This window comes from Hippopotamus amphibius, chromosome 15, assembly GCF_030028045.1.
Source record: "Hippopotamus amphibius kiboko isolate mHipAmp2 chromosome 15, mHipAmp2.hap2, whole genome shotgun sequence".
NCBI lineage: Eukaryota > Metazoa > Chordata > Mammalia > Artiodactyla > Hippopotamidae > Hippopotamus > Hippopotamus amphibius.
In genome coordinates, this window is record NC_080200.1 from 42,213,381 (window position 1) to 42,227,947 (window position 14,567).

General features: G+C 43.9%; 1 protein-coding gene across 2 annotated transcripts in view; it reads left to right on the plus strand.

Annotated features, from left to right (window-relative positions):
• Positions 1 to 4,426, plus strand: part of AGXT2 (alanine--glyoxylate aminotransferase 2) — a 42,336-nt gene extending 37,910 nt beyond the window's left edge. For both annotated transcript variants that reach the window (XM_057709226.1, XM_057709225.1), the window contains exon 14: positions 3,751 to 4,426. In XM_057709226.1, the coding sequence (XP_057565209.1) occupies positions 3,751 to 3,858 (108 nt within the window). In that variant the 3' untranslated portion in view covers positions 3,859 to 4,426. The remainder of the gene's footprint in view (positions 1 to 3,750) is intronic.
• Positions 4,427 to 14,567: the final 10,141 nt, after the last annotated feature.

Here is a 14,567-nt window from a genome sequence, read left to right on the forward strand (position 1 = left end):
ACCAGCTCTCCGGTTCCCACGCTCCCGGACCCTCCGTTCAGCTGCGGATCGACGTCTGGGTCCGGGAACGCTGAGCTGCGCTGCGGGACCCTCCATATGTTTCTCACTCCCTCCCATCTGCCACAGCTCCGCCGCTTCACCCTCTTTGAGCCATCGTAGATGCCTCCCTACCGGCTATGTCGGGCTCCCCGCAGCCCTTTCTGGTGTCCGAGGCCATCTGCTGGTGTTCAGCTGGTTCTCTGTGGGAATTACTGCGTCCTTCCGTGCATTCCCAATGCATCTGTGGAGAGGGATGCACTCCACGTCTCTCTACTTCGCCGCCATCTTTTCCTCTTGAATCATCTGTTTTTATACACATATCCCCGTATTCCCTCCCTTCCTTGACTCCACCCCCCTCGAGTCCCCCCACCCTCCCCACCCCAGTCCTCCAAGGCATCGTCCATCCTCGAGTTGGACTCCCTTTGTTATACAACAAATTCCCTCAGTGAGGTTTTTCTAGTCCTGGTCCCAGATATTTTTCTGTATGAATCAGACAGAGAAAGTTAATGATTAAAAATCTGAAGACAGGCAACTTTCAAAGACAGAAAACAATTCATTGTTTACTGGCTTAGTTAGTCCTTAGTTATCCGGCACACACTTAAGTGCTAAGCAGCCACTGCTAGCCTGCATGCTAGAGGTACAATGAGAAATAAGATCTGTCTCTCCCTCCATGGAGCTGGCCGAGGAGAAAGACATAAACAGAAAATTATAATACCATACAGTAAGCTTGCCGATAATCACAGAAAGGGATAGTGTAGGAGGAAAGAGAAGGCACTCTTAGGTCATGCTTCTGGCTAAGCTGAGCCTTAAACAATGAGATAAACACTCAAAGCACACGTAGAAACATGGCAGCATGCAAAGAGCTGCGTGCACACGGTGCAGCTGAAGCAGGAGACTCGAGACAGTGAGTGGTAAGGATGAGAAGCCTTCCTACTCATCAGGCGCTGTTCTAAATGCTTTGCATATATTGACTCATTTAATGCTGTCGACACGCCTATGAAATAAGTACTCTTATCCTTACTTTACAGATGAAGAAAAAGAGGCATGGAGAGGTTAAGTAAATTGCCCAAGTCACAGAGCTTGGCAGAACCTGGATCCAAACTCAGGCAGTCTGATTTCTGAATCTGTCCTCTGAGGAGGGTAAACCTGAGGGGACCAGCCTGGAGGCAGGGGCTGAGGATGCCATTTGAACTTGAGCAGCAGCAGTAGGGATAGAGGAGACATTCAGAGAACAATCTGGCAGTGATATGCACAGGCCTGGTTGTGAAGGAAGAAGGAGCCTCAAGGATGACGCCCTAGGGTCTAACTTGGCTTAGGGAGTACGAGAATGAGGGCAGCTTTGAACTTGCTCCCTTTCTTTCTATAGACAAGTCTGTAGCTCAGAGGAAAGAATCGAGGTGAGGGTCATGACTTGGGGGTCATCAGCACTGAAGTGGGGGAGGAGGAAATCTCTCGGGAAGGGAGTCTAGATGCGCAATGCAGAGAGATGAGGAGAGACACCTGCATCACGTCAACATTTAAAGGGCAGGTGGGATAAGAGGTACCCAAATAGAGACAAAAAAATGGGTGGAGACATATATATATATAGAATCTTTAAAAAATGGTGCTGATGAACCTAGTGTCAGGGCAAGAATAAAGGGGCAGATGTAGAGAGTAGACTTGAGGACATGGGGGTGGGGGGGCGAGCTAGGATGAAGTGAGAAAGTAGCATTGACATATATTCACTACCAAATGTAAAATAGATAGCTAGTCGGAAGCTGCTGCATAACACAAGGAAATCAACTTGATGATTGGTGATGACCTAGAGGCATGGGATAGGGAGGGTGGGAGGGAGGATCAAGAGGGAAGAGATATGGGGATATATGTATAAATACAACTGATTCACTTTGTTGTTCAGCGGAAACTGGCACAACAGTGTAAAGCCATTATACACCAATAAATATCTAAAAACAAAACAAAATAACAGCAAAGAAACAAAATGGGCAGAGAGCTCAGGAGAGTTAGGAGAATGTGGAGTCATGGAAGCAAGAGAGTGGGGAGGTTCTGGAAGGGGAAGGAACCAAAGTGCCAAATGTGGAAAAGAAGGCCAGGGAGGATAAGGGCTGCAACATGCCCTTTGGAATCTGCATTTAGCAGCTGACTGGCAGCTTTAGCCAGAGTGGAGTCAGAGGTTGATGGGACAGAAACCAGACTGCAGTGGGTTGAGTCATGAATAGAGGGAAGGCAGAGTGAAAAATAATGGCCAATAGCATCAACCAGCCTTTTTATTTTTATTAAGTTTGATAAAAGGAAGGATAGTATTTGGGGTTTTGGGGGAAGGGGGGTTAAGACTTTTTTTGGGGGGGGGGATGTGGACCATTTTTTTAATTTGTTACAATGTTGTTTCTGTCTTACATCTTGGCCTTTTGGCCAGGAGGCACTTGGGATCTTAGCTCCCCGACCAGGGATCGAACCCGCACCCCCTGCATTGGAAGGTGAAGTCTTAACCACCGGACCACCAGGGAAGTCCCGGAAGGATAGTATTTGTATGGTAGCTAGAAGGGACCAGGAGGGTCAACGCATTTTTATTTGTGGTTTTATGTGTGGTTTGGATGTAGGTTACATGTAGGTTAAGCCTGCATGTTTATAGGCTGAGGAGCAGGTGAAGATGCAAGAGAACGCAGGGATATCTCCCGGAGGGAAGGTGATGGGAGAATCAAGGACCAAAGGCACAGGTGGAAAATGTGGAGTCGGATAGTAGAGACAGCTCGTTCTCTGAACCTTCAGGCAAGGATATAAGAAAGCACGTGGGAGCAAGCAAGTTCACGGAAAGCTCTTGCCTGATGGCTTCTGAGAAGCAGGAGGCAAGGTTGTCCATGAAATAGAATGAGGGGCTGTAGGAACTGAGTGAGGAAATTGAGAAGAATGGAATTGAGACTGGGAAAGGGAGCCAAGAGAGGACCTGAACATTTAGGGCACCAGCAGAAGGAGGACCCTGCATCTCTCGTGACGTCAGTCCATCAGCGGTGTGATTATCTTTACCACGTCTCAGCGCCCTATGTTGGAGCAAAGCAGTTGTATTATAGCTTTGATAGGGGCTGGGACTTGGCCATGTGGGTGCAGAAGCAGAAGGACAGAAAGGCAGCAAAGCGAGGGGGCAGGTGAGAGAGTGGTTCATAACCTCAACCCTGTGCTCCAAGCTGGGTGGGAAAGGGAGGACGAGATCTGAGTGGGGTGACGGACCTGCAGATCACGGAGGGGTGAGGGCACTGAAGTTTTCATGGAAAGGGCAGATGCAGTGGGAATCAGATATTGACTCATGGTGCTGGCCTGGGATATGCGTGGATGTGGAGGAGTGCAAATGAAGGCTCCGGGAGTCGCGATCAAGAAACTGAGACGCTCATTTGTTGGGCTGTACACAGGGACAGAAAACTCAACCTCAGTCATGGCAGAAATGGAGGGTAGATAGAGGCCTAAGACCTCAGTGGAGGTGGAAGGACCAGGAGGTCAGCCGATGACGAGGAAAAGTGGCCGAGATGATGGCACCAGAGGTTTGGAGACTAGAGGATGAATGGCCTAGACACAGCGCTGGGGAGGGAGGAGACCAACCCTGGAGGGCAATACAAGCAATGTCATGAAAACAAGAGGTTGGATTCTTAGTCGAGTGCATTTCCTTGAAGTCACAGTTGACTCTATGATGATCCGTTGCTCTATTTTCCTTTGTCTCCGCAGACATTCCGCGTTGCACCATCGATGTGCATCACTAAACCAGAAGTTGATTTTGCGGTGGAAGTATTCCGATCTGCCTTAATCCAGCACATGGAGAGAAGAGCTAAATAAATTAAAAACAAACACAAAAACCACGAGCCTCAAGAACTTCCCACTTATGTTCAAGGGTTAATTTGAGAAATTCCAGAACCACTGGTATAACTTGCAAGTGGTTGACTGCCTACCAGCCATGTTTGTTAATGGAGTCCCTGTTATCTTGAGAAAGCCATCCTTCAGGAAAGGACCTGCATCCCTAGCTCAGAGAATAAATCTTCACTAGTCTAGGTTAGGTATGGTAATTTGATTCCCCTTTGTGGTGAATGTTTACAGGTAACATGATTCTTGCAGGAAAATCTTTTGGTGGAGGTGGCTTCAGGGAAAGATTTCTTCATCCTTCACTCTTGATCTCTGTAAGAGATGTCTTCTTCTTGCACTGAAGCATCAGATGTCACGATAGGACTGCTCCAACCGCATCAGCCACTTTGCGGCCGTGAGGACAAAGCTTATTTGCCGAGGTTGGAAGATGGAGGGAAGCTGAGTCCTTAGTGATGTCAGTGGGCCACTGACTTAACCAGTCCTAGAGCAACCTTACCTTGGGGCTTCTTGTTATATGAGAAAATAAATTCAATGTATTGCACAAGCCTTTTTGATATTTTCTCTTATTGCAGCCATAAGCATCCTGAGAAATGATGCAGGAAATACCCCCACGTAGGTAACTGTCCTCTCCTTTAACTCCTTTACAATGTCTATCAGAACCGTCTTCATTTCCACTGCCATCATCCCACCCTGGACTAAATTCTCGTTACTCCTCCTGTAACAGTCTCCACGACTGGAAGTTCCCAGACTTTACAGTCATCACAAAGCACACTCACAGTGCTTCTTTCCCATATGTGTCCACTACCTGTCTTAGAATGGACTTCATATTTTTCCTTCATTTGACTTTTTTTACTTAAATGCATTTGAGAGTAACATTTCTATCATTAGAGTAAATGAGAAATCAGTACTACTTGTCACAGCTGGAAAGTGATTATAAAATAGAGTGAACACAAAGCAGTAGAATTAGCAAAATACAGTTGCTTGCAGATGTGCTTGGCCTGAGGCTTGTTCTCTCTTTGTTCAAAAGGGAGGTGAGGGAAAAACAAACAAAAGGAGCTTAGAGAGTGTTTGAGGGATGTTAACAGATGCTGGCAAGCTGAGACCCTCTCCTTAACACAAACAGAGGATCCACAGAACTGAATGGGAAGTAACATTCTCAGCAAGTAATTTGATGTTTATTTAAGCTGTGTCCCAGTTTGAAGCCACGTCCCAATAATGGTTTACCCCCTGAGGTGTCTGTTCCACCGAGACCTCCTACACTTCACTGCCAGACTTATCTTCCTCAGTCGTTGACTCAAACATGGCCTTCCCTTGCACAAAACCTTCGGGTGGCTCCCTGTTGTCCCCCGGATAAGATCAAAACCCCTTTAACAAGGAGCTCAGTGCCGTCTAGTAGCCAATATCCAAATAGAGCAAACACTTTAGAAACGTTCTGTTTTGGTGCAGTGAAAAGATGATTGGATTACAAGCCAAGCAACCTGAATTCTAAACTCCGTTCTCCCATCTATTTGCTAGATGACCTTGGGCAAGACTTTTACCCTCTTTTTAACCACTTTTGTTCCCAGGCAGATCAATACTTGCCCTTTCTACCTCCTGAGCTGTCCTGGGAATCAACTAAGCTAACAGATGGAAAAGAACTTGCAAACTAATGAACTATGGCAAATAGCAATTTCTTCCTTTCAAGCGACATTTCCCATGTTTCCTTCACTATAAAATCTCTCAAGAGCAGTTCTGTGCTCTTTCCTTGCCTCCTGTTCATGCCTCAGCAACTAAAACCTCATTCTGGCCTCTCGTTCCTTGGCAACTGCCTCCTCAAAAGGCCACCAGTGACTTGCTTATGGCCAAAACTTAACGTTTCCTTTGAATGTTCTTTCTAAACAACTGCTCCTTCTTGAGTTGATTTCCTCCACTTCTGCAGTGTGGTCCTTCTGTCTCAGATGGCACCGTCTCGGTTTCCCTGGCAACTCCTCCACTACAGGGTTCTGTCCTGGGCCATCTCTCCCTCCATGCTAGACTCTCTCCCTGTGGGCAACTTCATCCACCTGGGAAGTTTCCCTTATCCTGACCCTATTGATGACATGCAAACATTCATCTTCAGTCTCAAACTTCTTGCTGAACCGCAACTCAGAGATTCTGACTGTCTGGACACCTTCATTTGGATGTCACAAGGACACTTCAAATTCAACATTTCTAACACAAAACACACTAAATTTCTCTCCTACGATGAATTCCTTCTTGATTAATGAGTTGTCTCAGGCACATCACTTAGGGCTTTATTTTTCTTCAAATTATCTTTTCGCCTTTCATGTGACTAAGTCTCATAAATACTTTCTCCAGCATAGTTTTTCCAATGTGGCTCATTTGTACCAAAGCTTCCTTAATGTGGGCCATCATCTTCTCTCCTGAACTATTTTAACTACCTCCTAACTGGTATTCTGGACTCCTTCCCAATCCATTCTCTACACTGATTCCAAAGTCACTTGATCAAAGGATAAATGTGAGCGCATCTCTCATCTTTTGAAGGCGTTGAGGGCTCCCTATCGCCCACGGAACAAAGCCCACATCCCAACGGCTATGGCACTCAGGATCCTTCCCAACTTGTCCCCAGACCAGGTTTTCATGCTTTACTCCCTTTGCTCTTTCCACGTCATGCATGCTGGTTCTTTGCTCTTGTAGCTCACTCTACCTAGAACATTCTCCTGCTCTTCTTTGTTGGTGAAAATTATGGGATCCAGGAGACTGGACAAGAAAGCCAACACTTCTTTGTTATTCTTCAAAGCTTTCCCATTTTTAATATTTCCTTTCTTTCAAGATAAAGGGGGAAACACTGAAAATAACACTTACGATAACCATTTAGGAATTTTATAAAATATGAAGGGAAAACAATAAAACACAAATTTAAAACAAAACAACCTCCCCCCCACCCCCAAATTTTGTTCATGCTTAGCCTAAGGTCCCTGCCAGGACATCCTCTTCTGAAGAAGGGGGCTGAGAGGTTTAATTGTTCAGATAAATTCATAGAACATAGTCCTTGTGGCTTCCTGAGCCCTACAGGATCTTGTGTACATCTAGAAGTACACCCTGTTAGTCTCCCACCTCCTGGAGTCCTTGTAGAGTAAAAGCCAGCAATGGAATTCCAAAACTTAGCCAGATCCTGGGTCTCATTTCTCGACTGTGAAGTTTGCATGGCTCTATCTGAGTGCCTGTTGATCAGGATAAACAACTCCTCTTTCTTGAAGAGCATTTGGGGATTTAAGATGCGTAAGCCACCAGAGGTATAGAGCAGGAAGGGCAAACATTGTGGCCTTAGAGCGTGTATTCATTTCTTTCACTAAATTATAGACATGACGGATTCCTACTTCTTTCCATCTGGAACCACGGGTAGGAGTTTAGCACCACCATTTCTTCCCCTTCCTTTTTCTGCTCTACCCACAGGAGATGGGATGTAAGCCAGCTTACATAAGGCGAGAAGCCCACATGCTCGCCAACTCTTTTTTATTTCCTTTCTTGTTGAAACTGGCTAAAGTGAAGATAATGAACACTCTGCTCAAGTAAACTTTTTTCCACACAAGGAACGTATTGACAGTTAATCATGTAATGAGAATATAATATTAAAATGTTGGCAACTGTTTACAAACCCTTGAAATGACAATCTGCTCAGGAGGGAGTAATTTAAAAAAAAAAAAACACATCAAACTTTGGTTTTACCGTTAATAATTATAAAGAGATGTAAAATAACACTGATAAATTGGTAACACAGGAATAAACTGTGCTCTTATTTGTGTTATAAAGCTCCATCTTTTACATCAATGTAGTTTTTAACTTTCCAGTAATTTAACATAAACTCAAAAGGTGTCTCTAAACTATGGGAGGGCTTGATTCTTCTTCAGCCTTTAAATCCCACTTAAATCTCATCAACACTGTCGACTTCATCATCATGATGTCATGCAAGAGATTCACTCATGGTTCGAGAGTAGGTTTGGAGGCTCTGGGCCCTGCAGCAGCAGATTGCCCAGGCTAAGTTAAAGCTGAAGCCTCACTGCCAACTGAGGCACAAACAGGAAAAATGGCACAGCTTTGCCCATTAAAAATGGGAAGCGTAGAACACACCACCACAAAATATCTCAACAAAATCAAAAGGGCCACGTAACCTAGCAAGAGTGAAGAAACAGAACCAAAGGCTCAGTTGTGCCAGTATCTTCAGGTTTAGTTTAGATAAAGGTAGGTCAGACTGGTCTGACTGGTGACAGACGTGAGGAGTGTTGGCAGAACCAGAGGACTTGGGCTAGTAATCCAGATGGGGGCACGTAGAGAGACGTCAAGAACGCAGTTTAATCAGCAACTGGTTGGGGAGGGTCACTGCAGACAGCAACGAACAAAAACACAAACTTTTAATTAGATGAGACAAAACAATGTGATGGAGGGAGCCTGCACAAGCTCTCCACCTGGTTTGTTTTGGGCAAATTAACCTTTCCGAGCTGAAGCTTCCTTGGGTCCAAAAAAGAAGATACTATAGTGCCGTGGATCTCTTGGGAGGATTTAAATAAGCAAATACACTGACAGCTGCTCGATTAATATTAACTCTTTCCTTAGTGTCTCTTTCCTTTTGATACAGAACTTCCTTAGTTGCACTTGGTTCTCACTATCTTGGGATAATGTTGATTCCTGTGTATACATCTTATCTCCTAACCAGACTCTGAACTCCTGGCAGGGTGACCTTTTCTTCTCCATCCTCATGTACATCAGGCCTAACACAGTCCCCCTCACAGAAAGGCAAAAACTAGCTCCTGATGGTGCTGTATGCATGTTATCCATAGGTGCTACAGCATCACCAGCAGTTTAAGGCAGCTGTTACCCCTTCTGAAATAAACAATTAGCCACCTGATGGGGCGTGTGTGTGTGTATTCAGAAATATAAATTATATGCATTTAGAAATACATACAGCTGATTCACTTTGTTGTACAGCAGAAACTAACACAACTTTGTAAAGCAATTATACTCCAGTAAAGATTTGGGGAAAAAAGCATACCATATATTTAGAAATGTGTATAGAATTAGAGACATATAATATATAAAGAAATCTGTATTTAGAAATATAGTATTATATATATACACACACACACACACATATATATGTTTAGAATTTTGGTAATAAATTACCAGCGATAACTTTAGAAAGCAAAGGAAACCACTCTTGGATGAATTGTGAAGCCGGAATACCTTTAGGAAGAATCGAGAGGGTTCCCAGGCATCTCTTATTCATTCTCCACGGAGTATGGCAATTCTTTACAGTCTCCTCAGGCCCCCAGTTCACACCCCTGCCCTTCTCATTCTCAATAAGTGACGGTCATTTATCAGAAAAACAGTGAAGATATTCAGCAAGGATTCTGATCACATCCCTTCCCGGCTTAACACCGACTGTCTAATGCCTTCCCGCTGGCCTGTCTCTGGTTCGCGTCCCAGTCTGGTGGCCCTGCGCCTTTCCCTGGCTTCTGCACGCCTGCCATGCTGTCCCCCCTCCCCCCGTGGTCTCTCCTCCCGGAGCCCCCAGGCTTCTTCACCTGCTACCGCTTCCTCATCCTTCACAGACCCGATAATCACGTTCACGGTCAGGTTATTATTTTACATAAAACTTCCCCCCAACACACACACACGTTCTCCAGGATTGTGCAGCATGAATTGTTCATCCTCTTCTGGATTTTCAACCTCTACATTCTTCTTTCTTCTTCCTCTGAGCCTAAAAACACACCTCTCCCTCTCATTAAAAAAAAAAAAGAAAAAGAAAATCTTCTTTCAAAGGCACACCCTTTTCCTAAAAGTGATGCTGCTGAGAAGAAACTGCAGGGCGCTGCGAAGTCACTTCCTCGCGGCCGCTCTCTCAGTGCTCCCCAGGCTGCCTTCTGTGAACCTGTTCTTGCAAAAGTGACCTACATCTCCTGTGATGGTTAATTTTGTGTGGCCATTTGGGCCATGGGACTCCCGGATATCTTAGTAACATTATTTCTGGGTGTGGCTGTGAAGGGGTTCCTGGGAGACATTCGCATTGCATGGGTGCACTGAGCAAAGCAGACGGCCTGCCCAAGGTGGGTGGGCGTCACACAATGTGCCAAAGACGTGAGTAGAACAAAAAGGTGGAGAAAGATTGGATTTGCCCTTTCTGCCTTGACTGCGTGAGCTGGGACATCCATCCCCTCTGCCCTCAGCATCCCTGGCTCTCAGGCCTTCAGACCCTCACTGAGACCTACACCAACGGCCCCTGAGGCTCTCGGGCCTTCAAACTACACGGCCAGCTCTCCTAGGTCTCCAGCTTGCAGACCACAGACCAGGGGACTTCTCAGTCTCCATAATTGCAAGAGCCGATACCTTATAATAAATCTAGTTATAGATAACAGATGGATATATAGATAGAGATATATAGCTGTATCCATTTCTATCTACATATATATATATATATGTATCTGTATATACGTAGCTCCTATTGGTTCTGTTTCTCTGAAAAACCCTGACTAATATAACCTTCTAACAGCCAAATTCACCCCTCACCTCACTTAGCATCTCTGTGGCAGCTGAGACCATCGATCTTCTTCTCCTATTTTTTTAAATAAGCTCTTTATTGGAATATAATTGCTTTACACTGCTGTGTCAGTTTCTGCTGTACAACAAAGTGAATCAGCTGTATTTATACATATATCCCTGTATCCCCTCCCTTCCATGACTCCTTCCCATCCTCCCTATCCCAGCCCTCTAAATCATCACCCATCATCGAGTTGCTCTCCCTGTGTTATACAGCAGCTTCCCACTAGCTATCTATTTTACATTTGGTAGTGTGTATATGTCTATGCTACTCTCTCACTTCATCCCAGCTTCCCCTTGGCCCCCCACCCCATGTCCTCAATTCCATTCTCTATGTTTGCATCGTTATTCTTGCCCTGTCACTGAGTTCATCAGTATCATTGTTTTAGATTCCGTATATATGAGTTAGCATACAGCATTTGTTTTTCTCTTTTTGGTTTACTTCACTCCGTATGACAGACTCTAGGTCCATCCACCTCACCAGAAACAACTCAATTTCGTTCCTTTTTATGGCTGAGTAATATTCCGTTGTATATATGTGCCACATCTTCTTTATCCATTCATCTGTTGATGCACATTTAGTTGCTTCCATGTCCTGGCTATTGTAAATAGTACTGCAATGAACATTGGGGTGCAAGTTTCTTTCTGGACGATGGTTTTCTCCGGGTATGTGCCCAGCAGTGGGATTCCTGGGTCATATGCTAGTTCTTCCTATTTTTTTTTTAATGGCTCCACAGTCTTCCAATCTCGTACTACTTCTTTGTTTGATTTTAAGATTTTTTTGATGTGGACCATTTTTAAAGTCTTTACTGAATTTGTTACAATATTGCTTCTGTTTTATGTTTTGATTTTTTGGCCACAAGGTATGTGGGATCTTAGCCCCCTGACCAAGGATCAAACCCATACCCCCTTGCATCGGAAGGCGAAGTCTTAACCACTGGAGCACCAGGGAAGTCCCTCGTATGACCTCTTTAGTCCTATTCATTCTCATGCATTGGTTTTTGTTTAGTTTGCTCCTTAATGCTAGTGTACCTGCAGGATTTTTATCCTGACCTCTTTTTTCCCTTCTCCATATACTTATCGGGGTGATTTCATCCATTATCCGTGATGGCTTTACTACCTAGATGCTGATGATTCGCAAGCACATCTCCAGGGCAACCTCCTTCTGGCCTACAGATTCACACTTTCAGCAGCTCCTTGAACATGTTCCCTGGGTACCTACTGCATTCTCTTCCTGCCCCCCTGGAGCACATATGCTCTCCTGGCCTTGGGAGGTATTGATTGAGCCAACTACCTTCTCATCATAAGTGCCTGGCACCAGTTACTCTCCCACCCCACCAAGCCAGTCTTAACCAGCTTCTGATTCTTGCTTGCCTCTCTCCCGTCCTTTTGTGCTGCCCCATTCCCCCTGACTACAACTTTCTTGCCTCTTCTAACTGCCCAGCCCTGGCTACCAGGGCTGACTGGGAGTCTCATTGCTGGCTCTTGGCACACTTTGAGCCTTCCTTGTCCTACTCATTGCTCTGTTCCCTTCCTCGTCTCAGTGCCCAGCCTGAAAGGCATTACCTCATCCTCACTTAGGAAGAGTTAAGCAACTGGCTGTTCCTGTTATCTAACCATTTCTCTGTTCCATCTAAAAGTCCCAACTTGCAGGCATCACTGATTGCCACTTGATGCAAACTTTTAAAAAGCAAGGAGGTAGGAGGAGAGAGTGAAAATTATGCCAGATATAAAATATTTTTAGGAATTTTTTTTCTTCCTGTGATGGTACTGGGGATGGAGAATGTCAGTGTAGTGAGTGCACTCTAGCAGAGGTGTCATTAAAAACCACTGCTCTGGCTGAACTGGTCTCCAGCTATTTCCACTCAGCTCTGCCATGCACAAGGACCTGGCACAGGGGCCTGACCCATGCTCCTTGGTGGTCCTGTGCCAATTCCACCAACCTGGGCAGGAGGGTCCTCTTTATTCTTGGTAACATCCCTGGAGTCAACTCCTACACCCTGGGAGCCATCTTCAGTAAACCCCCTGTTTCCTTCTTTTCAGCAAGATCCTACCCTCCATCCTATTTATCAGGGAGCTCCTTCTCTTCCCAGGAGCACTGCCTTCCTCTACCTGTTCACCTCTTCTTCTACTTCTTCAAGCAGAATCTTCACACCCAGAATCAACTCCTCCCTTACTCCTCTAACCCTTCCAGAGAGATTGTGGGGAGAGGAGGTGGGTTTTGGTTCAAGGAAGCAAGATGCATACACAGGGAGATAACCTCGGTCCTTTGTGACGACTTAGAGGGGTGGCATAGGGAGGGTGGGAGGGAGGCTTGAGAGGGAGGAGATATGGGGATATATGTATACATATAGCTGAGTCACTTTGTTGTACAGCAGAAACTAGCACAACATTGTAAAGCAATTATACCCCAATAAAGATGTATTAAAAAGAAGATGTGTTGTCATTCAACCTTTTTAGTGCAGGAAAGAAAGAAGACAGTTTAGTTTCTGTATTAAAGTTTTAAAGATTCAGATTTTGCCACTCTTAAAAATATCTTTCAGAAATGCATGCTGTCTAGGTATGCAATTTAAAAAGAATATATTTGAAAATGAAGAAGAAAGTTGGAGAATGAACATTTCCTAATTTCAAAACTTACTACAAAATCTACAGTGATCAAAACAGTGTGGTACTAACATAAGGGCAGACATATAGACCAACAGGATATAACAGAGAGAGCCAAAAATAAATGCTCCCATATATGGTCAATTAATTTTTGACAAGGCTGCCAAGACCACTCAATGGAGAAAGAATAATATTTTCAACAAATGATGCTGGTTATCCACATGCAAAAGAATGAATTTGGATCCTTTCCTCACAACATGTACAAAAATTAACTCAAAATTAATTAAAGACTTAAACCTAAGAGATAAAACTATAAAACCCTTAGATGAAAATGTAGGTACACATCTTCACAACATCAGATTTGGCAATGATTTCTTAGATAAGGCAAGAAAAGAAAAAAATAGATAAATTGGGCCTGTTCAAAATTAAAAACTTTTGTGCATCAGAGGGCATTATCAAGAGAGTGAAAAGACAGCCCACAGCATAGGATAATATGTTTGCAAAATCATACATCTGATAAGGGCTAAATATCTAGAATATATTTTTTAAAAACCTCTTACAATTCAACAATAACAACAACCAAACAACTCAATTCAGAAATGGGCAAAAGACTTGAACAGACATCTCTCCAAAGATGATGAACAAATGACCAACAAGCAGAAGAGAAAATGCTCATCCCTATCCTGTTGGAAATACAAATCAAAACCACAGTGAGATACAACTTATCCCCATTAGGATGACTATTATTTTTTTAAAAATAGAAGCACCAGAAAATAACAAGTGTTGGCAAGGATATGTAGAGATCAGAACTCTAGTGCCTTTCTGGTGGGACTGTTTTCCATTTTGGAAAACTCCCACCAAATTGGCAGTGCACCAAAAATTTAAACATAGGATTACCATATGATTTAGTAATTCCTCTTTGGGGTGTAGATCCCAACAAATTGAAAAGAGGAATTGAAACAGATATTTGCACAATCATGTTTATAGCAGCATCATTCAGAATAGCCAAAAGATGGAAACAACTCAGATGTTATCACCAGACGAATGAATATACAAAATGTGGTATATGGACACAACAGAATAGTATTCTGTCTTGAAAAGGAAGAGAATTCTGATATGTGCTGTAACATGGATGAACCTTGGAAAAGTGCTGCTAACTGAAACAAGCCAGTCACAGAGGATAAATATTGCACAAATATTTATATGAGGTACCTAGAGTAGGCAAATTCGTAGAGAGAGAAAGCATAATAGAGGTCACCAAGAGTTGCAGGGAGGAGGGAATGGGAAATTATTGTTTCATAAGTACAGAGTTTCTGTTTGGGATGATGAAAACGTTCTGAAAATGGGCCAGTGGGTGACATCTATGCAACACTGTGAATGGGCTTAATGCTATTGTAAACAAAAATGGTTAACATGGTAAATTTCACAACAATTTTCAAAAAAAAATTTAAAGAACATATCCATGTATGAGAACATTCCTTCCAAGGAGGACAGAATGAAGGATTAAT